Source organism: Scatophagus argus, chromosome 21 (assembly GCF_020382885.2).
Source record: "Scatophagus argus isolate fScaArg1 chromosome 21, fScaArg1.pri, whole genome shotgun sequence".
Taxonomy (NCBI): domain Eukaryota; kingdom Metazoa; phylum Chordata; class Actinopteri; family Scatophagidae; genus Scatophagus; species Scatophagus argus.
Genome location: NC_058513.1, coordinates 19,559,141 through 19,584,116, shown reverse-complemented (window position 1 = coordinate 19,584,116; position 24,976 = coordinate 19,559,141). Strand labels below are relative to the sequence as shown.

Here is a 24,976-nt window from a genome sequence, read left to right as displayed (position 1 = left end):
TGCTGATCTTCAGAAATGCTGAGGAGCCGAAACAAGAAATCCAAGAGAGGACATCACTGCTGTCCTGTGGCGCCCTCTGAAGGCAGCTTCCTGTCAGTACAACCTACTGCAGCAAATAAAATGCAGCTCAGCTCTTCATGTGGTCCTGCACTGAGTGACACATGGACAGCAAACCACAGGTGAAAGTTTGCTGGCTGACTGCTGCAGGCCTGTTTATGTGCACAAAAGGTAAATGACACCTGACAAACAAAGGAATTATTCAAGCTTTTAAGGCTTGAAAGAAGAGGCCAAATGACAGAAGCTCTGAGTTGTACTCGTCTTATTGTCATCAGCTCATAGCAATAAGCTGATGTTTTTGAGAACAGGAAGACCTGCAGACACTGCTCAGGACAGAAACACTGTTTTACTTTGTTTTGCCATTTATAAAGGTAGTGAGGTGTTTTAATCTAAGCTGATGTGAATCACATATGATGCGTTCACGTGTCATTTCTAAAGGTCGAACTGTGAAAGTTAACAGCTCTGCATCTGCACAGTTCTGTGACAAAACCTGTTCCTGGCTACAGGAGCTGCACCGTCATAGCTAATATAGAGAGAAATTAGACTCAACTCAAACACACACACGTTTGCCAAATACCATACAGTAGCCTTTAGGGCAGCGGTTAGGGTGTTGGACCCGTAACGGTGTCCATGGCTGAGGTACCCTTGAGCAAGGTACCTAACCCCCACTGCTCCCCGGGCGCTGCACGCGGTCGCCCACTGCCCCGGGTTTGCTGTGTGTGTGTGCACGTCACTTGGGTGGGTTAAATGCAGAGCACGAATTTCGTTGGAGTGAGTTCCCTCCAATGACAAAATATGTCACTTTCATCTTCATCTTTTTTTCACACTGTGGTCAAATCCAGCGCCCCCTGCTGGGAATATGTTTCCATGCAGGAAGTCCCTGTCAGGCATCAGCTAAGAAAAGAACTGACCCAGGGAAAGCATCAAGGAAAAACACAAACAACAAAGGATCCCTTACCTGATTTTAGTGCGTTCAAAGAACAGCAGCCTGAAACCTGGGAAAGGTCCACTGACACCACCTGCATCTCCTCTCCACCTCCACAATGAAGCACCCACTACAGGAGGAGGAGCGCAGCACCTGGAGGAACACCTGGAGGACACAGAGCAAACCTAAACACACAGCTGTAGAAGAAGACACAAAGCAAACCTCCAGCAAAACTGGAGGTGGGCTCATAAGCTAGCTGTTTGGGGCAGAGTGTTTCCAGAGACACTTGAACGTTGCACAGAGTCATGTGATCTGGTACTGACAAAACCAATGATTTAGTGGAGCTTTAAACATTCTGAGTGTATTTAATCTTTATTTAAAAGGAAACACAGCAGCAAATTTAAGAGTATAACAGCTGCCATGTTTTCCCTGTGTGTGAGTGTGTGTGTGTGTGTTATTGGTGAGGAGAGCTTTGCAGAGCACTCTGAAGCAGATAGTGACTGTCGGTCAAAGGCCTCCTGCACACACACACACACACACACACACACATATTGTCCTGCTGGTTCAGTGTGTGTTATGTTTGTGTATTTGCATGTGTATGTGTGTGTGTGTGTGTGTGTGTCCACAGATAGCAGTGGGTTAAACATTAACGTCGGCCAGCTTGTAAAGCTAACACTGAGACAGTGAACCTTTGGAGTTTGATATGATGTGATCACACACACACACACACACAGTGAGGCCCCTGATGACACGTGAACACACACACACTCAGTGTTCAGAATGACACGGCTCTAATCGGAGGAAGGTGATCTCTGAAATTGCTCAGGTGAGTTTTCCTGTTTTTTTTTAATCAAAACAAAAAGTTTGTTTGAGTTGTATTGGTTTGAAGCCACAGAGAGAGCGAGCATGTTAAGTGAGTGTCGTTCAGTCGCTCTTCTTCACTGGTGTGTGATGAACAGCGGCCGTGAGAAGGCTGAACATGGCCGACTGAGCAAACAGGCCAAGCAGGATGCGTTAAAACGGAGAGTCACTGCAGCTCCGAACATGACGTGAAGTATTCACATACTTCACTGTGGTACTGTCACATTACGAAGGCAGGCATCGTTACTGTGCTTAAAGAACTACGTATGATCAACACAGTGTTTTAGGTAAAAGTACAGAGAGCTACTTTTATATTTAAATGTGTTTTCTGTGACGTTTGAGGGGTTTCAAACATTCAAAAAGACTAATAAAAAAACCTGTGGCATTAAAGCTGTTTGCACCTGAACAGTACTTAAGAGTACTGAGAGAAGTACTTGGGTATTTCAGGAAAATATTTAAGCAACAGTGTAAACTCCATTCATTTGAATTTTTAAATCAAATGATCAAACAGCAACAAAAGCAGTTCATTATTTTTTCAGTTTTCAGGAGAATTCAGATATTTTTAACCTAAGAACTCGTTAATCCAAAGAAATCAAATGAAAACCGTTTAATATCCTTTAACTGTCCAGAAAATAAATCCGACTTTGTGCTCAGTCCTGTAAGAAAAAACATTTAAAGCACAGATTCACATTCAAAATGTTACTCTGTTAAAAGTAAAATAACAGTAAAAGTATTTCCTAGTAAAACCTCATGAGTATCATCTGCAAACTACTTGAAGCAGATATTTATAATAATTAAATCTTAACAGTTTTTTTTTTATAAGCAATCAAACAAAGAAAAAGCAGTTTGTAACTCAGCAGCCTGAGCAGCCCGTCAGCCAGCAGGACGTTCACGATGTTTCACGGTGCTTCCTGTCTTTGGAAACCACTTGGTGTGGGGGCACCACTGGGGTTCCGGCGGTGTGTCTCAGGTGTGTGTGCTGCTGCTCCAGGTTCAGTTTGAGCTGCAGATATGGATTTTCATCAGCAGGACCGAAGCCGATCGATTGGTTGTGATTGGCTGCGGTCAGTGTTTCTGCGGGACTGTGAGAACATGTAGATTTTGCGTCTTCATAGAAAATGTCACAGTGAAGCTGAGTGTGGGCTTAGCTTAGCACTTTAGCATGCTAATATATGCTAATTAGCAACAAGTATAAGGTATAACTTGTTATAACTGACAGTCTCTGCTGTCTGTGCTGGTGAAGATGATGAAGATGATTTATGAACTGATGTGAGAGCGAGATGAAGCTGAATCAGGTTGACTGTTGAAAAGCATGCTGGGAATCGCAGGAGGTCACCGGCTGTCTGTGTAGGGGCGGGGCCAACATCACGGCTGAAGTCTGTGAACGAGCTGCCCAAAAGCTTGGAGAAGTTTGGACCTAAAACAAAGGACAGGAACTTAATTAAATCATGACGTTGAAATTTAGTGAGATAAGTTTCTCCATTAAAATTAAAGCATAAGTAATATTTTATTTGATTATTTTGACTTTCTATGAGCAGATTTTATTTCTATCACTTGTTTTGTTGATGGACTTCCATAGTTTCCAGTTTCTTCGTCAGGATGTCCTCTCGTTCATTTCATGGTTGCGTTCATCCGTTGTTTCAACTGAATCAATACATTAATGAACAGATGAAAACGTTGCTTTAGAATGAAACAAGGATTTTGATGTTTTGGGCGGAAGAATGTTAACCTATCAACCTATCAATCAAAGAGCAGCTGACTGATTGACCAAAGTAAAAAAATAAATCTTCATCACGAGCCTGATCTGTGTGTGTGTTAAACGCCTCTCGGTCAGCAGTATTGATTGGTGGATTTCCGCTGCCTGTTTGTCCACCGGCAGGCTCTCAGGTCACCTAAACCGGTTCACCTTGAAACCGTCTCCATCCATTCGTATTACAAGCTTTTAGTGACTGTCATCAGCCTGTGAGGAGCAGCTGTGTGGAAATATTCTACACATATGCAGCGTCGTTTCAGGGATTGAACGTAATTAAGTGCATTTACTTAAGTACTGGACGTAAGTACAGCTTTGACATACTTGTACTTTACTTCCATTCTGTGCTGCTTTGTACTTGTACACCACTACAGAAGAGGAAGATGCACAGGGGGGAGAAGAAAAATAAAATATAAACAGTAATAATCAGTAGATTCAGTGGAGACGGTTTGTTGTCATCACCATCTTCATCATCACCTTTGACCTCTCGATGTTTTCTCCTTTTCCTCCACTCTTCCTTCCTCTGATGTGAAGTGCTCTTCTCTCAGTTTCACTGCTGATTTTCTCTTTGAAAGTAACACAAAAGAGTGAGTGAGAGAGAGAGAGAGAGAGAGAGAGAGAGAGAGAGAGAGAGAGAGTGTGTGTGTGTGTGTGTGTGTGTGTGTGTGTGTGCAATCACTGTGCTCAAACTGATCAAAAACTGATTATATCAACCTTAAGGCTCAAAGGGTTAGCTTTAAGTAGCCACTTAGCTCTGTGTGTGTGTGTGTGTGTGTGTGTGTGTGTGTGTGTGTGTGTGTGTGTGTTTCATGTTTTCAAAAGCTTGTCCAGTTTTCTCAACCAGCTGCTGGCTGTAAACAGCATACAGTGTGCTGGTTGGGGACTATTTTCAGCAGTGGATGAATCCACATTTGGTGCTGTGTTGAGGAGGATGGTGTGTGTGGGACTGAGTTAAAGTAACCTACAGTGAGAGTGTGTGTGTGTGTGTGTGTGTGTGTGTGGTAAAACTGCTTGCTTCCTGACCTCTGATGGTCCATCCACATCTCCTAACCAACTTGGGTTCCCATAATTCCTGGCTGAAGCCGTGCGTGTTTGGACTCAGTCGGTCAGCGAGACAGACGGGTCAGCCTGTTCACAGTCTCAGTTAATGATTATAGAGCAGACCTTGACCTTTCTGCTGCTCGCTTCAAAACACGACTCGTATCTGTTGTTCAGAGCAGGAAAACAAGCTGGAGCATCAGCAGGGTTCAGTCAGTGTGAGAAACGTCATCTCAGTGGGGAACATCATCAGCCACAACCATTAAGACCCCCAAGCTTCCCAGTACAACCACAGTCTGCTCAGAAGGACACGGAGTCTGTGAGGGAGGGCTTTGCTTAAGGGCAGTGAGGCAGATTTACCCTACTGGTCCCAGGACTGAACTGTGGACCAATCAGAAGCCTGCCTGTCCAACCATCAGGTCATTCACAGCACAGAGATGAACATGTGCAGTCAAGTTTGGAAATGAGGGAATGTAAGGACACATTATTTTGGAAAAGATGATAGTTAGGAAGAGCACATTTTTACAATCTCTGGCTGTTTTTGGAGCGTGAGACACTGAGGTCACAGAGTTCACTTTAGGGAAATTATTCTACTGATATTAGAGATTTCAGTTTCAGGTAACATTCGTGTCTTTCAACCTGTCCTCACCTTCTTCATACAACTGAAAATCAAAGTTTTGTTCCCTCTTGGGTCAGACTACTTCAAAATCATCTGTCAAGATTTATTCTGTTTATCACACTGTTCTTCAGTGTGTATTATGTGTCTCAATTAGACTTTAACAACACTAACAGCGTAAATCCAGCAGGGCAGCAGGGACATGACATGGTCTGCACACCAAGAGAACACAAAGGCTGAGAACCACCTAAAGTAACTCAGATGTTGTTGTCGTTTTCTTCTGTTTTCCAGTGAGCACCCCTAATTTCCCTGATTTACATATCGCTGTCAATCACACCCAATGGAATCCAATCAGAAAGCAAGCGGGGACGGACTGACGGGGACGCAGAAGGAGGCAGCACTGCGGGCACTCATTCAGCGCACAGGATACCAACTGCAGCAGGTAGGAAGCTGCTTCTGACCAACACCTTCTTTCCACAGGAGAGCGGCCCCTAGTGTTCAACACAAGGAAATGTAAGGGACAGAAGCCAACTGTCTTATGGGTTATATCCATGAAGCACTCTAGACACAAAATCTGTTGCCAGCTTCAAGTATTTTGCTACAACTATTAGCTAAATATGCCATGAAACCAGTTTCTTTTCGTTCTACAATTACACAATTTGACTAATTTGAGCCTTGATTTTCAGATTCTCAGAGCATCCATGGTTGAAACTTATTCTGTCTTTGTTTTTCCTTTGTGTTTTTTGGCGGTGTGTTTCAGGAGAATGGCCAGCGGCGGTACGGTGGCCCACCGCCCAGCTGGGATGGCCCCCCACCAGAAAGAGGCAGCGAGATCTTCGTGGGGAAACTGCCGAGAGATCTGTTTGAAGACGAACTGGTCCCACTGTGCGAGAAGGTGAGAGAGAGAGAGAGAGAGAGAGAGAGAGAGACAGTGTCTTGTTGTTTGTCTCACATCTTTTTGAGTTTCTCTTTTCCTGTCTGTGCAGTTTGGTAAGATCTACGAGGTGAGGATGATGATGGACTTTAATGGGAACAACCGAGGTTACGCCTTCGTCACCTTCAGCACCAAACAGGAGGCCAAAGCAGCCATGAAGCAGCTCAACAACTACGAGATCAGGTCAGGGTTTGACATCCCAGATAACACAACAAACATGCAACAATGTGCACATGAAGAATCACCAGGGCGGCAACAAGCCTTTATTTGCATTATCGTAAACTATTACACAACCTTCTTCAAGTCACATCTGCTCCAGAGAAATGCTGAAGTGTCAAGTAATACGCCAGTGCAGAATGTCACCAACCACCAACACCACCGTCAGTTACCTACACCTTACAACCACAACCTCCCAGAACAACCTCACAACCACAAAGAAATATCCGCTCATCTGAGCACCGTCACAACAACAAGAAACACATTTCTCTGAACATCCCGCCAACGTTCTCAACCCCATTCTGCACTCAAATTTGAATACCTTATCAAATCTCAACAGGTTTGCCTTTAAATATTTGAGATGAACTCTGAAATAACTCAAACTTTAGATTTCCAATCCATTTTTTGTTTGGATGAGAAAGCTTTCAACATTCCCCAGCTGTACCTCCACTTCACGGAAGGGCAGGATGCAGGAAGTACTCCTGAAATGTGTCTGACACGTTAAACAGCTGCAGTCTCCAAAGCTTCATGAGCTACTGACACCTCATGTTAACTGAAAACCGATGTGAGGTGATGATCTGATCACTTAGAAGAGTGATAACTCACCCTATTTTAATAAATCTGAATATTTTATGAACCAGGACAGGATCAGCAGTGCCTGAGCAGCTGTAGTTTTAATCATTAATAAAAGTTGACCTACTTTAATTCAGTTTTAATTATTTAAATCTTATCTCACCACTGTGCTGTTACAGAAATGGCCGCCTCCTTGGAGTCTGTGCCAGCGTTGACAACTGCCGTCTGTTCGTGGGCGGGATTCCCAAAACCAAGAAGCGTGAGGAGATCCTGTCTGAGATGAAGAAGGTTACCGATGGGGTCACGGACGTCATCGTGTACCCCAGCGCCGCTGACAAATCCAAAAACCGAGGCTTTGCCTTCGTCGAGTACGAGAGCCACCGAGCAGCTGCCATGGCCCGACGCAAACTGCTGCCAGGTAGACACCAAACAAGACTGGACTGAACACACTGGTGCTTTGAGCTAAGTGCATGCACTTTAGCAGGTACAAAACCACGATCGCCATCTTAGCTTAGCATGTTAGCATACTGATGTTTTAAGTAATTATGAGCACAAACAAAGTGCAGCTGAGGCAGACGGGACTGTTAAAGTTCTGCACGCATTAAAATGTTGACCTGAACAGCCTGATATGAACAGTCAGGGTTACAGGTCTTCCTCAGGGGAACATGAACCTCATTTGAAGTGATGCCTGCAATGGCTTGCTAACAAGTTTCTGTAAAGCTGCCAAAGTATTAACATTATCCTTGAAAGTGTCAAATACTATAAAAGTAAACACCATAAAACGTGTCAAAGTCTCCTTTTTGTATGGCTGTGTTATCACCAACCAATCACAGCCTGTGTCTCTGGGCAGCATCCAATGACAGAAGAGCTCTGATGGGTGGGGTGATAAGATAAACTCCATATGACTGAAGTGATCCATGTTTCCTGCTGGTCTCGCTCTGTGTGTTACATTAAATAAATTAGTTGTCTCTCATAAAGAAGAGCTACGTCTCCCTCAGGCTAAAGCTGAAAGCCTTGTGATAAGATAAACATTTTTATCGCTTCTGTACAGGAAGACTGTCTGTGCAACGCTAAACGCTGATGCAGCATGAAGCCAGACAGAATGAGCTGCAGATGATGAGTCACTGGTGCTTCTGCTGGGTAAAAAGTCCAATTTTAGGACTGGGACTCGGGGACTGATAGTACATGGATTTATGCAGGACATTTGGCTTGGGATACATCTTACTACTACTTCAGTACTCAATACTGTAAACCAAATGATTACTGCTGAAGACATATTAATTAAGTGTTAAACTACCAGTCAATTAATCAGCTATCAGATTTTTCCTGGTCCAAACTCTCTCTTATTTTGCCAGCCTTTGAAAACCCACTATTGATCAATCTCCAGTTTAAACCTACCTTTTCTTTCTCTCAGGTCGTATTCAGTTGTGGGGTCATGCCATCGCTGTGGACTGGGCGGAGCCTGAGGTGGAGGTGGATGAGGATACCATGGCAACAGTCAAGATACTGTATGTCAGGAACCTGATGCTGCAGACCACAGAGGAGACCATTGAGAAGGAGTTTAACAGCCTCAGACCAGGTACTAACACTGCACAACCCAGCAGTCAGCTCTCAAAGCTTAGATGACGGAGCATCCTTGAAAGCACCAACAACACGGATGATAACGTGATGATTTATTGCTCGGCAGCAGGTATTGAATCTCTGCAGGCAGACTTCTTTAAGAGCTTTAATGACTTGGGATATAACGAGCAATACATTTCAAACAGTTCAAATAACATGGTGTGCCACAAGGATCCATTTTAGGACCCTTGTTTCCATTTCAACTTCTTCTTTCTTTTTCCAAAACAATACATGGCCATTATACTCACATATCATTGTGTGCGGATCCTCAGTCTTTCCTTTTCTGAATAAAGATCCAAACTTGTGTTACAGGCGCAGTGGAGAGAGTGAAGAAGATCAGAGACTACGCCTTCGTCCATTTCACTCAGAGAGAAGATGCCATCAATGCCATGAACGCACTCAATGGAAAGGTCAGCGTATGACGTCTGACAGGGCAGCTTATCACAAATGATTCCTGTCTGATCAGAAACACTGTTGAGTGCGCACAATTTCATGATCATAAGAAAAATTAAGATTAGAAAAAGCTTAACCTTAATTATCTACAGCAGTAAAATGCAACATAGACATTAATGCAGTAAAATTAATCCAAACATATCAGATTCAATAGTAAATCAGCGATTTACTGTCTGTGAGTGCTTTTATTTTCATACATTTTTAGGATAATGCTTAGAAACTTTTACAGAATTGCTTGAAACTCTTTGAATGCAGGAAAGGATCTGAATACTGATGGCGTGTGGGTTTTATGCAAAGAGATTTTTCTCAAGTTTCTTTTAAGCATTTTTTAACCCCCCAGGTGGTGGATGGCTCTCCTATCGAGGTGACTCTGGCCAAGCCCGTGGACAAGGACAGTTATGTGCGTTACACCAGAGGGACAGGAGGACGGGGAGGGTCTCTGCTGCAGACCGACTACACTGCCTATACCTTGGGACAGGTACTACTCCTGCAGGAAGTGGTGCACAGTTTGGTGTTAGCCTACCTGCAGAACTGATGGCATTCACATCATCCTCAGCTCCTCAGGTCTCATTGTTCTCATGAAGAGTTCAGGGATGCAGCCTGAAAGAAAAACTTAACACAAATGCAATCTTTATTATAAGAACTCAGCAGCTGCTGCTTGGTGGCTGGTGTCCCCAAAGACGCAGCAGCAGTTGATATGATGCTGTACAAGTAACTTCACCGTGGGCGCCATCTAGTGGACAGTTTAAGTCACTACATCAAAGAGAACTGCTAAAAGAAGCACCAATATAAATTGTTACCATCATTACTGTCACAAGATAAACCTTCAGCAGAAACAAACAGTAACAACCACAACAAAATACATCAAAAGGCAAAAAAAGGCAATAAACGCAACTGCTGACTTCATGCTCTGTTTTGTGCATTTTAACTTTCTGCTGTCATTCCATCCAATGGCTGTTGAGATATTTTACTCCAAACTACAAATGTGAACCTCACTGTTGCTTTAGTAGGATCAGTAGGATTCATCCTCTGAGGAACCTGAATGTCATGAATGTAGCTGTTGAGATAATTCAGTCTCATCAACATTTATCTGACTGACACTCCAACTCTTTAACATTTTTCTTTTAAAATGATTCATATTAAGCCCGCTCCGTCTCATCCTCCAGGTGTATGACCCCTCAGCGGCGTACCTCGGTCCACCTGTATTTTACGCCCCCCAGGCCTACACTGCCATACCAGGTCAGTTCCGCTTCCCGGCGGCCAAAGCTCACGTTGGAGGTCGAGGTTTGATCAGGACACCGTCTGTGAGAGGTGAGGACGGACACACTTTGCTTAGCTCTTCAGGTTAAACCGAAGAAAAATGATGTGAACCAGCTGGACGCAGGGGGGAGCTCACATTCACAAACAGAAATAAGACAGGAAAAGGACTGTCAGCATGTCTCACTGTCAGGTTCTCATCCGGATGTGACGCAGGTCCTCACATCAGTTCTGAGCTGCGGTTTGTTTCACACTATAAACTTCTTAACATTTCATGACTTAATTCTTTCACAAGACGTCAGAAACGGGTTGCGTCAGTCTTTTAAGCTGATGCAAAAATCAAACCCTTTACTTTTCTGTGAGTCTAAGCTCCCCGAGTCCCCGAGCAGCTGCTCTTCAAGAACATACAAAATTATCTTGCTGCTGTCGAAATCTCCAAAACACTGTGTCTGACAGATATTACATTTCTAATTCATGTCCATGATCAAATTTATTTTCCTTGTGAATTTACCGTTCACTAAAGTCCTCACCCTCAGACAATGGACCTGATCCCAGTAGGCGTTACAGGGTCTTTTTTAGTCTTAATCAAACCAAAGACATGAGAACAACAGCTCAAAGGAATCTCGTTCTGGATGCTGTCAAAGTTTGGCCTAACATCATCAGCTCTGTAATGTTCCTTATTGGGTATCAGCAAGTACACTTCAGTCGCCCCAGTTAACGTTATTCAAGAAACTGCCAAACAACAGTGAAAAATACAAATACGTATTGTAAGCTAAGCAGCTGAACGGTGTCGTGTCAGAACGAAGTATTTGACACTAACACATGCCAGCTCTACGTACAGCAGCCAGGCTGTTCCTTTATTTTCACACTACTGATGATGATGACTTTTTTACATGCAACCCATTAGCATGCTAGCAGGTATGTAGCCATCAAGAACACATTTAAGACCCTTTTACAGACTTGTGGTCTTAATGAGTCAGCTGGAAACATTAAAAAATAAACTGGGGTCAGAGTTTGACTCATGAAGCTTAGCCTAGCTGCATTTGACTGATGATATTTCAGCAGTAAAGAGGTCAGGCTTTTGGAACGGTCAATTCAGCACTAGGCTCATATTTCATGATCTGATTTTACTGTTTTAAAAGTCCAGCTGACCTGTATGGAATCAAGATCACCCAAATATGGAGAATGTTCTTTCAAAATTATTCCTGTTCCTAAATGGTGTTGTTAATCAATCACATATGATCCACCGAATCAAAAGTGAAACTCCTTCACATTAATTAAATTTAAAGTCTTTTAAGAACAGTTTGAAAGTGTAGCAAAAAATTAAAACCTGGTAAATGAATCATCCAGAGAAGCAATCCTCAGTGACCTGTAGATAGAAGCACTGCTACCATGGCTACTGCTACCTGTTCACTCTGAATGAATAATTGTCTCTATGTGATTCTTCTTCCCGGTTGATTTCCGGTGATTTGATTGATTTCACTGCCTTTTCGGTCTCCTGTAGAAATTTACATGACTGTACCTGTAGGGGCTGCCGGGGTGCGGGGGCTGGGTGGGCGGGGCTACCTGGCCTACGCCGGCGGGGTTGGACAGATGGGCCGAGGTGGCAGTGGTGGCGCCTCCTATGGCCTGAAGGCGGACAAGCAGGTGGAGGAAAAGCTGTACGACCTGCTGCCGGGCATGGAGCTGACCCCCATGAACCCTGTTGCCATGAACCTGAAAGCTGCCACCATCAAACCTGCACCACAGGTAACAGTACGCACCTGAGAGCCAGAGAGGTTAATACTGACTGATTATAACCTTGGACTTGATTCTGTAGTTTTTCTGTAGTTTCCACCATTTAAATGAATAACACACAAACAAACAGGATTGATGTACTGATGTGGGAGTCAGGCGCTACTGAAATGCAGAAGGTGCAAAAGCAGAAGAGGATGCAGGGTCGAAGCTGAAGGAAGAGGGACACGACTAAGCACATGGGCCAGCTTTTACAGCTGGAACCTGAACGAGATGGTCTGATAACACCTCACTGCCAGCCAATTTCCTGGCAGAACTTGCCTTCAACCTCGTCAGTAGGAGTGGTGGTGTCACCAAATGGACACGCCTGTAGGCTGTGACAGAGCAACTGCTAATCAATGGTTCAACAAGGGATTTGCAAAGCTCAAAGAATATGGGTAGTTTACCAACATGGAGCCAACTTGGAACTGGAGTTCTGACATTTGATGCTGCCTTAACATAAACTGATAACACAGCCCCTCCCCCTACCACCGACCTGCATAATGAAATGCAGTGATAAACATCTCGCTTGGTAGAAATCACTGACAGAACAACAGATCCAACATGGAACCAGCTGTTGAAACAGATCCCTGCAGGTGGATCAGATAAGTGGCTGATTATGGATGAATAATCACTCAAAAGAAGTCGGACAGCTTTGAGAAACATGAACAGATGATAAAACATGTTGGAAACAAACCCATGTTAGCCAGACTTAGTTTTGTCGGTCCACTGGACTGCTTTTAGGTAAAGTCACAACAAATCTGACACAAAAAACTGGAATTATACTTAGACACTACTACTGTTATACTACTATTAAAACCCTGAAATCCAAAAGAATTTACCCCCCATCACCCGAATGTCTTGTTCCAGCTTCATTATTTACATCTGTCTGTCTGTCTGTCTGCATGCCTGTCTCTCTGTCAGGTCCTGGAAGAGCTGTGTCAGAAGAATAACTGGGGTCAACCCGTCTATCAGCTCCACTCGGCCATCGGTCCAGACCAGAGGCAACTCTTTCTCTACAAGATCACCATACCAGCTCTGGCTACACAGTACCCCAACGTGTAAGAATTCTGCTGCTACTGCAACGGATACTACTACTACTACTACTACTACTACTTCTACCGACTGGTGGTTTGTAGTTTTGTTTGACATGTGTCAGTAGGACACGGTCCAGTTTGAACAGCAGTTCACAGTGATTTTCCATATGTTACCATGATTCATTTATATTAGTATCAGAAATTATTCCATATCATCCAGCTGAATAAGACTGATTTGGATTCTGTGTGTGCAGCCATCCCTTCACCCCTGCTAAGCTGTGTGCAGCTGTAGAAGAAGCTAAAGTCCACGCAGCCGAGCACACCCTGCAGACGCTGGGGCTGCAGACGGAGGGCGCTGCAGACGCCGGCTGTGCTACTGCCGCCGCTGTGGCCTCAGTAGCCTTCCCAGGTATGTGAAGGTCCGTACCCAAAGCCAACTAACTCTTCACTCAGCAGACTACTAACAGACTCTCAGCTGACGCTCTTATAGACTTCACCATAATGTTTAATGAGGTCTGCAGACCTGCAACAAATCTTTGGTCATGCTCATGGCTTATGCACATTGTTTTACCAGCTTGTTGTTGAGTTCAGGTGTTGAGCATTCAAAACATTAAACGCACAAACTTACTTGAACTAACTAACACAAACTCAATCTTAACTGCTTAGTTCAAAGCCAAAGACTCACTGATGAACCTTTCTGTCTCGTGTGTCAGCAGGTTACACTCTGGCGAGCCCAGCGTCGTCGGCAGTCGCCTCCCAGCTGAAGCAGGCCGTGTCTCTGGGCCAGGACCTGACCGCCTACACCACCTATGAGGGCTACCCTGCCTTCGCCGTGGCAACGCGCCACACTGACGGATACGGCGTTTTCTAGAAGAACGGTTTGCAGTGAGGGAAAACACTCGGAGCCGAGAAAGCATTCACACTAAACTGCTTTTTTTATTTAACGTTTTAAAACTGGTAAACAACTTTTGAATTTCTGATTGGCTGGCTGTGAAGAGTGGAAATAAACGAGCTTGTAGTTGATGGCAGTGTGAGCTCAGTGTGGAGCGAAGTCATTTCTACAGAAAGCAGATTGGTGTGAATGCAGCTTCACATGACTGCCTGAAGTTTGTACACCGAGACAAAACCTCCGTGGACGTTTGTCTCGTCACAGACACGTTTTGAGAGCCGCTGCTGGAAATCGTTTTGGACTCATCAGTCGCCGTGAAACAAAATCCTCAGCTGTCACATCTTTCCTGTCTTCATACGATCCGTCTCTGCTCGTCTACCTTTATATGAGCTGTGTGTTCGTACGCATCTGTGATTCTTCTGTGATTGGTTAGTAGCTGGCCTGTGATTGGCTGTCTCAATTTCTGGATTATTCCTCGATCAGTTAGTGTGTTTTTTTGTATGCTCCTAGTAGTATGTTTACAATATTCAAAAACCCAATCTGATAAGTAGATTTTGTCTTCATCTTTGTAGTTCTTTTGAGCATTTGACCATTTCAGCAGTTTTCTTGGCAGACTCAAAAGTCCAGAATAAAAGAAAATAGAAAAAACGAAGAAGTAAGAAAAGTGTGGGGTCTTAACACAGAAACCCCGTTTTAGTCGAAAAGAAAGGAAATGAATCCAGCTGAAAGACCAACGCCTGGACTAAATGCTTTCACTTCTTTAGTTAATTCTCTCTGATGTGTTTCACATTAACCAGAAGACAAAAGCTAATTTCCTCAGTCAGCTTTCTGAAACGTGTGCTGCCATGACTACGAAATGTAACATAAACACCTGAACGTACACCTCACAACAGAATCATCATGAATCGACGTGCTTCAGATTTTCACTGTAGTGAAGGAAGTTTCACTTTGGTGGATATTTTTTACCATCTTTCAGTATTTTCATGTTCACTTTGTGTGTTGTTTGCTCCTCCTCTGCAATCCTCAAACTCGTCCGTCTAGATTCCACAAAATCCCAGGCCACGTGGAAAAGCTCTTCTTGTCTGACGTCATTCTTAAAATTCTTTCTTCAGGATCTGTCAGTGGCAACCTGGGGGAGGTTAAGTTAGGAAGAGAGGGTCATGGTCTGTGGTTAATGAATAATGCTTAGCCAACAAAAACACTGTAAAAACGCTCAAAAGCCTGACCAAAGCTTCCAACTAGGAGAGAACTTTTATGCTTGTGTCTCAAAACAGTGCGTTGAAATAAGAAATTCAGCTGTGGATGTGAACCATCAATCTGAAAAAACTAAATTAAAACTTGGTCATCAGAAATGAGCAATGAGAAGAATCACCTCTCGACTGCAAGCTCGAGTCGTGTTGGCCGACGCTCCCTCAGCTCAGGTCCTTCAGTCCCACTTCAAGCTCGTTTCTTTTGTTTGTTTCTTTGAAGAGTTTTACAGTTGACAACACTGACATCCGAGCTGTGAACATGCCAAAGCAGAGACAGTATTAAAGTGTGTGAAGCACTTAGAACTTATTTTTATACCAGGAAAAGAATAAATATCCAGATGCTACTTGTATAGTTATTTTGCATTTTCTTGGCCTCGATAATTGACCTGGAAACAGGAAACATGTCAAACTGAATCAGTACCAATCTGTGGATTGTGGGTATTCTGGAGGGGTTTCATGTCAGAAAGGAAACTGCTCTGATAAAATGTGATGTTTCATGATCCCCGCAATAAAGAATCTAATGAAAATCTGAAGAATCAGCAGCTCCACTGAGTCTCTTTACTTCAGTTGTCTTTCCTGGGCCTGAGGAGCCTTCAGGACTCTGATGCTCACCTCCACCTGTTTGAATTAGCATCGAGTCAAAAGGTTTCTGTGGGAGAACATCAGGCTCGTTTGTGATTAGATTTTGTCTTGCCTGATGTCAAGCTGATGTTAAAGTTAGTTTCTGAAGCTGCAGGTCTCTGTAGTCTGGTCCTGACTTCTGGACCGCTGAGACGGCAATGAACAGGTCTGTGGGGTTTCATTCAGTCCTGCTGAGATTCATGAAAAGACTGAGCATTCAGATAATTGATTATATTTAATTAATTCAGATAATCAGGTGGGGAACACAAAATAATGAACGTTTATATTCCATTGAGATCCCCATAAATCCTCCATGCTGTACCTTTTGAAGACGCAGACTAATCGATGATGTCTGACACCCTCAGCTCACAAAAAAAGACTCAACGCTGAAGCAAAGGAAACATGAATAAACTTAATTAACACAGAAGCTGAAGCTGGCAGCGTAGCTGGAAGACCAGTAAAAACAAACAGGAAATCCAGAGAGACAACTAACAGAAGTCAGGAAGGTGACTGACAGGGACACAGGTGAAAACACTTGGGACAATCAGGAGGGCTGACAGGAAGTGGAAAGTAAAACATGACACATGAGAAGAAAACTTACAAAATAAAACTGGAAGTAACCAAATATAAGTAAATATCCTCTGAGGTGATCCATCCATCCATTTTCTATACCGCTTATCCGTCAGGGTCACGGGGGAGCTGGAGCCTATCCCAGCTGACTACGGGCGAGAGGCGGGGTTCACCCTGGACTGGTCGCCAGTCAATCGCAGGACCAACACACAAAGACAGACAACCACACACTCTCACACTCACACCTAGGGGGCAATGTAGAGCAGCCAGTTAACCTAATGTGCATGTTTTTGGTATTGTGGGAGGAAGCCGGAGAACCCGGAGAAAACCCACGCAGGCACAGGGAGAACATGCAAACTCCCTCTGAGGTGATCAGAAAGTTAAATAAAAACAGAACAACACATAAAAACAGGAACAATCAGGGTACAGACTTTGATTCGGTGTTTTTACACTGAGGTTTCACACGTGTCCATCAGTCCTACCTGATCAGCAGGTGATCCACATCCAAACCGAACGGAAAAGAACGAACCCTGGAGGACACCCGGACGAGGACGTCTGCAGTCTGTGATGAAAACTTCGGATGAAATCGGCTAAATAAACGTTTGCCTTCAGCGTTTAGTTGTGCTTTCTGTGCTGCCTCTCGCTGCCTTCTGACTTCTTAAAACATGTGGTTCGACTTTATTCTGGAGCTCTTGAGATACTTTCGTAAGAAACAAATCTATCTTAGCACTTTTTAAAATACACATTTAAATGTTTCTGCCTTTTGCAATTTCTTTTTCACCTAAACTTGTAGTTGTGTATTTCCTGTTCTTGGGAATCTGAAATATGATTTTACTGGAATGTTTTTCTTTCCTCTTTCCTTCCTTTGGCTTTTCTCTGTCATATCGTCCAAAACTCGACTCAGATAAACAGAACAGAAGCCTTTGAAAGGTGAAACATTTGGAAACTTTATGTTTCAGACGGCAGTTCAATCTGCACAACAGCAGCAGCTCTTCGTCTCGCTGAAGAGTCGACTGTTTGGCAGCTCATTAACATCACGTGTGAACCGATAACACAGTTAACGAAACATCAGATATTCAGTCATTTGTGGCTCGGCTCAACGTGTCATCTGAGTATAATGTGTTCATACTTGAGCAGCTGACTGATGTCTATTCAAGTTTATGAAAAACCTGTTCTCTTGTGGTCAAAAACATTGATGAGCTGTTCTGTGAACAGTTTTCTAATAATAAAGTTTCAGCCATAAATCTGAGATTTTTAAATCGAGGAATGTTTTACACATTGTAAACCTCCACAGACTCATAACTGACCTTTCAGCTCGAGGCGTCCTGTCAACAGTTTCACACACGTCTCTTTTATAATGCGACTCTACAGGAAGATGTTTTGTGGGCAGCAGGGGAATTTTTCCCTGCAGTACCGCGACTGGCCACTGGGCAAGCGAGGCCGATAGAGGCCTCAATAACACATTCACGGCTTCAACCACAACTTCCAGTTAGTCCTGCCCAGTTCTGTGATGAAAAAAGTCTCTGCAGAGTAAAATCCCTCTGAAAGACCACGAAACCAAAACTAAACTGATTGTTGCACGGTTACAAAAAGTATTTTAGATGATGTTATGTTGAAGGTTAAAACGTCTCACAAGAACAGGTTTCACAAGCCTTTGATCACACAAATAACATCTTAAAATGAGTCCACTGATTAGAAGATTAGTCCAGATGGTGACCCATCTGACTGATTACATTAAAGGAAGTCTAACTGTGTCAACACTGAGTGGATGAAAATACTGATTGGGTCATTCATTTGTTGACACTTAGTTAGGAACGTCTTTACATTAATGTTAGAGGTTTAACCTGTTCACACCTTTCAGTTCACCTCACTGCGTGCACATGTGCACTGACCACACACACTCGGCTGACTCCAGCTCTGTCATATCCTCTCAGTCATATACGTAACCACAGTTCTATGAATTCTGGGAGCGATGTATACAACACCAGAATCAGCTGAAGGGTTACTGAAGTGTTAATTGTTTAGTAGCTCATCAGCTGCGATGTGGCCTCCATGTCAGCTATTGGTGGGTTAACGTCCCACGCTGATGTTGCAGATCTTGCAGCTGGGGTCTTTCTTGGCATTGACTGTGGACTGACTCATGAGCTGGTGCCCGCTGATCCGTGACACCGTCCCTAAAGGGAGATCTACCGGCTCGGTGTAGATCACCTCCAGGATGACGTCCTGAGCGTGACGGAAAGACAGCGAGCCGTGGTCCTCTTCGGTGCAGCTCAGGAAGCAGTTGTTGGCTCTGTCCAGAGCCGGCAGCCTCCCCTTACAGAAGATGTCACCTTTTGAGCCGTCAGGAGCCAGAACCAGGATGACATAGTGGTAGGACGTGTACATACAGTAAAAATCTGCGAAGTAGATGTTGGTGTTCTGATTGAAGAGGAGGTGTGCTTGGATCTGTGCAGAAACAAATACGTTGTTAGTGTTACCCCCTCTGCTAATACAAATACATGAAGGGTCAGATTTCACAGCCAGGGACTTCATTACCGTCTTAATCTGTGTTAACACTAACGTTAGCCTTTTAGCTTTAAATTTTCCTGGCCGTGTTTTAATGGAAATCCTCTCCTCTGTCAACACAATTAATGGCTAATGACTCTATTTGTTGTCCAACGGGCCATAACAAGCCAGCTATTCAGGAACAACTGAAGTTAGACGTTGTCATGGATACAGACATGACTGGACGAGTGCCTACAGAAGAACTGACTTCACGCTTCTAGTTGGGATTTGAAAAGTTAAGTCTGTTTTCTGTAATGAGGCCCCTGATCCACAGCTCATTTAGCACTTTTAGAAACCAGAAACCAGCACAGCAACAGCAGCTGTTCAGCCTCGCCTGAGTGCCAAACCAAAGCTTTGGACAGACGTGAACCAGAACCTGCTAGATGCTTCTGAAAAAACACATCATCTCGTTAAGGCTGTACCTGGAAGCGGAAGGGTCCATAAGGGGAGTCCTGCGGGGGGTTTCCCGTGTTGAACTCAGTGTTGCAGCTGAAGAAGATCCCCTCCAGTTTGCCACTGATTGGCGACCCATGGCTACCGCTGTCGTCTTTAACTGCTGGCAGCATACGGCAACACTGAGTGTCTCTGGAGCGGTAAGAGGGGCTGTTCACAGCACATGGTGTGTTAAAACACAGTTAAACAGATGGAGGACATCAGCCTCTGAAGATGCACGTGCACACACACACACACACACACACACACACACCCAGGCTGCTGGAAGTACTCCTGCTGTTGGTTTCTGTAGAAGACGGTGAACGGCAGCATCCTGCCGGCGATCGCCTCAGCCTTCTGCAGCAGCTGGTTCAGATGGACGGTGGAGTAATCTGCAATCAGAACACACACACAGAACACAAGTTATTTTTCATCAGGTGAGTCTTCAAAGACTTCATGTGTTTAAGGGGTCGGACCTGCAGTGCAGAACTCAATGATCTCGCTCCACAGGGAGACGGCGTAGTCTCCGTCTGGCTGTTTGGCGGCAGTCTGAACGGCCACGGTGTACTCTGTGCGAGGACTCAGGAACCAGTGACCTCTCACAGTCATCGGCAGGGGAACCGCCTTCGCCACCAGCTTTGTCGGTACGTCCTGAGTGACAAAGACACAGCGGTACTCGTACATTGTCCTCCCACTTACTGTCCATAAAGCCTGCTCTGTCCACTTCCTGTTGTGTGAATGTGAGCTGACCGGTGGATGGAGATAAACAGTGGAGCTAATTGTCTGCACCATTAAAGCACTGCAGAAGAAGAGTCAAAGTCACAAGATTCTTCACCTATTGGGAGTGACAACAAGTACTGACCTTGTGTTTAAACTTGTTGGAGTTCTTGTTCTCCTTCTTGTTGAGGTCGATGAAGTAGTGTGTGATCCTGTCTCTGCCTCTGCTGTCCATGTTCCAGCTGATCTTGAACGAGTCACAGGTGACGTTGCTGATCCGGATGTGCTGAGGAACCGGCAGGTCGTCCACATCCCCGAGGCCGCTGTCTGCAGATTCTGTGCCTGGAAGAGTCAGTTCACCTGCATCAGCCTTCACACAGGTGTGTTTACAGCGTGTGGGGTGCCACTTGCCTAGTTTACAATCTTTTCCTAATCCGAACCAAGTGGCGTTTATGCATAAACATAACCAGGCCTGAAGCACAGTTTGGTCACAGCATAAAAGACTGGGTTGCCCTTTAAATTTCCCTGAGTGGTTTTCCCTGCGCACTGCTGTCCTGGTTTCAAACTTATTAAGGACGTGGTTTTGTATACGTAATCAACACAGGACCCTTTCTGTGATCAGGTGACTTCTTGCTGTCTTGGCCACTTTATCTTAGCAAGTCCAGGTTTATAGGATACTGCAGAAAGCCGGTCATAACAACAGTGAATGGCGCTGGGCCTTCAGCTGCAGGATGGGTACGAGATGTTAACAGCACCTTTGCATCAGTTTGCTGGAGTCACAGAATGAGTTCACTGAAGCTTAAAGTCGGTCACATGTTGCAGCAGATTAACAAGAACAACATTTCAGTGATAGAAAATTCTCTACGTTCGTCTGTCCTGAGGGATGAGGCCAACCGATGATGTAAGGAGATTAAATCATGAGCAGCAGTGTGTGTGTGTGTGTGTGTGTGTGTGCTCCTCATCACAGTGGGGGATTAACCCAGCCCAGAGCCATCAGAACCGCAACATGAAGCCAAGAGAGTTGGGACAGGAAGCATGAAAACCTGGGAATGCATTTAACAAAAGTCCTCATCTGCTGATTGTTCCTTTGTAGCCACATTAGGATGCTAACGTGTCTGTCTGCCTGTCTGTCTGCCTGTCTGTCCAGACTGAAACATCTGATTGATTGATTGTGATGAAATGTGGCTCAGACATTCATATTCCCCTCACCCGAATGGTTCACATCAGCCTCTGCTTTGTGCTTTCTGCTAATTAGCAACATGCTAACACACTACATGAAGAAGGTAAAGGTTATCCCTGCGTCACATCATGGCCTTATCTGTTCCCGTTCAGTTTGTGCACCTAACCCATCAGAGGTTTGGAAACTGTAAGAAAACTCCTCCTGTAACGTGAGAACGTTTTCGACTGATAAATCAGAACGTATGACATACGTGGTGATGACTGAGTCTGAATACAATGAAGTGAAGGATTTCTTTGTTCCTGCTCTGAGTATAACTTATTTACTCCTCTTTCTGTTCACCTCCTCCCCCGTCCCTCCTTCCTCCTCCTTCCCCACAGATCAGCTCTGAGGACAAAAGGCTTCAGTCAGGCTGAACAGCGAGCCTGTTGAGGAGGAGGAGGACGGTTCAAACTGCCAGCGTGACGTCTTGTTTCCACTCACATCTGATGTTTTCTCAGCGTGAACAGGAAGCTAATTCAAACTCTACTTCAGGGGCCACATGGAGGAGAAGATCCACAGTCCTGAGATCCACAGTCCATGAACCGGATACTCTGACTCCTAATGAGACACGTCCTCTGCTTCAGTCAAAGTACCACGCTGTCAAAAACACTCTGTTACAAGTAAAAGTTCATCACTGAAAATGTGATTTGAAGCTATTTGATGGGACATTCATGTTCTCACTGCCAACACGTCAGCAGAGGTCCTTTGCTCTGCTGTTGGAGGACGAAGAATGTTTGTTGCTGAAATGAGTCAGAATGACCACACATTTGACTAAATCAGTTAGCTTAGCATCACCAGCTGTTTCTCTCTCATTATAAACTGTATGAATGGTGCCAACTCTAAAGGCCACAGATTTCTCCAGAAATAAAACAAATGCACACATTTTCAAAGATTTCTTTTTTAGCCTCTAAGACTTATTATTTTTGGGAAGTGTGAAGCTACAGTGACTTCCTGTTTACACAGTTGATGGCTCCGGATTAGCTGTTGACGCTCCTTCTCTTTATATTGGTAATGTCAGCAGCCCTGAGAGGTCGTAACACATCAGAAAAAACAGACAAATTAGCTTCAGCTTTAGTTCATTCAACCTACAAAGGAAGTTCCCTCCGTCTTCGTCCTCCTCATCCTTCCGTCCTGTCAGTGAATGAAGGACCTGAAGCGTCTATTCATTCACTCTGGGAAGGTAATTAGCCACGGTGATCTGGAGATTCACCAGACCGAGATTGTTGCCAGATTTGAGTCCAGAGAGGAGGAGAACTCAGCTGTCCAGCTCTGTGACCCAAACTGAGGACAAAATCCTAAAAGTGAGGATTCAACCAAAGAGGTCAAGTTTAAAATGATGTGGGACTGCAAGAAACCTTCAGATTTCATGTCCAGTACCTGAAACACACAAACTCACTGATTGGTGGACTGGAAGAAACACTCAGCGCTTTCAACACGTCTTCAAATAAGTGAATGACACACGAGTGTGTTGGACATCAGAGACATCAGTTACTCCTGAATTCTGATCTCGACATGTTGGCCTCCTTATCTGACTCTTTGCTCTGACAGAAAACAGATGGAGAATAAAAGCTGTCGATCAGACGCAGAACCAGTCGTCTTCACAAAAACGGTGGTAAAACGAGTTTTGTCCAGTAAAAAGACTTTAGTTTCTCCCTCCTGTCTTACTTTTGTTTTTCTGTAATTTCCTGAACAAACAGGTGTGGATTCCACCTGAACCACTTCAGTCCCTTTTATTAATTTCTGATCTTTGAAACAAAAAATGCTACTTTTATTTTCCATTTCAAAGAACCGTCCCACAGCTCCACTCGAGGAGCTCAGGATTAATGACTTCCTGCTTCGTTCTGCGCTGTTGGTCTCGTTTGCATCCACATTGAAATCAGAGCAGCCAAACATCAGCTGTCAGCAGCGTCTCAGAGTCACCGAACTGCACCTTCGTCGTGTTGTAGACACGAAGCCGAAGCTCGACTCTTCCTGTGTGCTCACAGCAGTACAGTAACCAAGTACAAGTACTTCACCACCACTTCATACCTTTGATTTGTGGTGTTTGTACTGCTGTAGTATTTCTAGGCTACTTTATATATTGTATTTTTTAACACACATCTCGCAAGTTTCACATGTGAGATGAAAAATTTATGCATAAAACCTTTAAGTACATAAAAGTGTAATCAGTACTATAATAATACTGTAGTAATATAGCACTGTAGCAGTACTTTTACTCTGATAATATACTTTACATCCACAGTAAAGACAGGACTGACATCACGCGATCTCGCCTGTGACAGCTGCTGCTTCAGTCGTGTGAACAAGGGAACCAGCTGAGCGTCTTGTTTCCTGGGTCCCCTGAACGCCTCATTCAGCTGCAGCAGCACGAAGGCCTAATCAGTCTGTCATCAGCCAACATCAGCAGGAACAAATGATGACCAGATACTTGAAATGTGGTCAGTTAAGCTGATGAACTGCACTTCAGGATCTCAGGAAGCTAACAAACACACTAATTTGAGATTGAATACAACAGCTGGCCCACAAAATTGAATCAAAGTGACACCTCTTGTGTCCAGTGCAACACTTCACATGAGCTTTTAGCTTAGCAGCTACAGTGAAGATTTCAGCTTTAAAAGGGTGTAAATAACATCTTTTCAAATTAACAATTTCATTCAAATTAAATTTTGGATCTTGGGGCTCAGATTATGCAGGATGAGCTGCATGGAGCCATTTTAAGGTTTCATGAGAAGCTGCAGAAACTTCAGATGAAGAAACTTCACCCGACTTTCGGATGAGGAGATAACGACTGCACGTTAATTTTTGGGCGACATGTTCCTTTAAAGCCTGTGTGGGCGCCTCCAGTCTGACAGCAGCAGGTCATGTGCTGCAGAACCATAAGCCTGTTGATCAGAGTCAGAACAGGGATTTCCAGATTATAGTTGGCTGTGCAGTGCGCACACACACACACACACACACACACACACTGACCTTCCCTGTCACACAGCTGCAGATTGTCGAGCTCCACACTCGGACTGTTCGGGCTGCTCTCCTCCATCATGTTCACGTCGAGCTGAAGTCAAAACGAAGCGTCAGGACAACAAAACTCATCAGCTGAGCAGAAGTTCTGCTGCTGTGAAGCTCCGGTGGTTTTCATTCAGCTTCAGTCTGACTGCTGCCTCTGACTGAATGCAGCTCTGCCACTCTCTCTCTCTCCCCCCTTCAGTGACGACACGGGGCGATCAAAACACACACACACACACACACACACACACACACACACACACACAGCGCGGGGGCGGGGGGGGGGGATCTGTTCAGCAGCTGTCATCAGTGTCTTTAGTCTTTATGGCAGCATGGATGAAATAAAAGTGAATTATGAGCTTTGTGAAGCTTCAGCCTGACTGTCAGCTCACCTGTTCAGGTCCACACTCAGAGGCTGTAAAGGAGGAGACCAAACACAGAGCTAACAGAGAGAGACAACGGGACAGAGACTCATCAGAAGACACAAACAGGAAGTCAGAAGCTGTTTGTCAGGGCAGGATAATAACAACCAAACAAACACATTAATACAGCAGGAATATTAATCCAAACACATGCGGTGGTGTTTAGGGGGGATCATCCAGCAGCTGATTCACATGAAGA

At 44.4% G+C, this 24,976-nt stretch overlaps 3 protein-coding genes across 7 annotated transcripts in view; 1 reads left to right on the top strand and 2 right to left on the bottom strand.

Annotated features, from left to right (window-relative positions):
- prkg1b (protein kinase cGMP-dependent 1b) overlaps positions 1-2,851 on the bottom strand; it is a 34,914-nt gene extending 32,063 nt beyond the window's left edge. Inside the window, exons 1-2 of the mRNA XM_046377680.1 lie at positions 2,697-2,851; positions 1,016-1,147 (exon numbers count right to left, since the gene is read on the bottom strand). The gene's annotated coding sequence lies outside the window, so the exon portion shown is untranslated. The remainder of the gene's footprint in view (positions 1-1,015; positions 1,148-2,696) is intronic.
- Positions 1,657-15,782, top strand: a1cf (apobec1 complementation factor). 5 transcript variants are annotated; one of them, XM_046377686.1, is made up of 13 exons: positions 1,657-1,808; positions 5,539-5,689; positions 6,008-6,142; positions 6,234-6,364; positions 7,150-7,388; positions 8,385-8,549; positions 8,903-9,000; positions 9,384-9,521; positions 10,210-10,354; positions 11,829-12,049; positions 12,998-13,134; positions 13,365-13,519; positions 13,827-15,782. In XM_046377686.1, the coding sequence occupies exons 2-13, from the start codon at positions 5,588-5,590 to the stop codon at positions 13,979-13,981; spliced, it is 1,821 nt and encodes a 606-aa protein (XP_046233642.1). In that variant the 5' UTR covers positions 1,657-1,808; positions 5,539-5,587; the 3' UTR covers positions 13,982-15,782. The 5 variants fall into 5 exon arrangements, with proteins under 5 accessions (XP_046233642.1, XP_046233641.1, XP_046233640.1 ...); XM_046377685.1 differs by having other exon boundaries at positions 13,824-15,782; XM_046377684.1 differs by having other exon boundaries at positions 11,805-12,049.
- A 2,358-nt stretch (positions 15,783-18,140) lies between these two features.
- LOC124053268 (phytanoyl-CoA hydroxylase-interacting protein-like) lies at positions 18,141-24,541 on the bottom strand. The gene is made up of 6 exons (XM_046378332.1): positions 24,323-24,541; positions 20,279-20,475; positions 19,893-20,067; positions 19,691-19,808; positions 19,407-19,587; positions 18,141-18,885 (listed from the first exon to the last, which is right to left on the bottom strand). The coding sequence occupies exons 1-6, from the start codon at positions 24,390-24,392 to the stop codon at positions 18,511-18,513; spliced, it is 1,116 nt and encodes a 371-aa protein (XP_046234288.1). The 5' UTR covers positions 24,393-24,541; the 3' UTR covers positions 18,141-18,510.
- Positions 24,542-24,976: the final 435 nt, after the last annotated feature.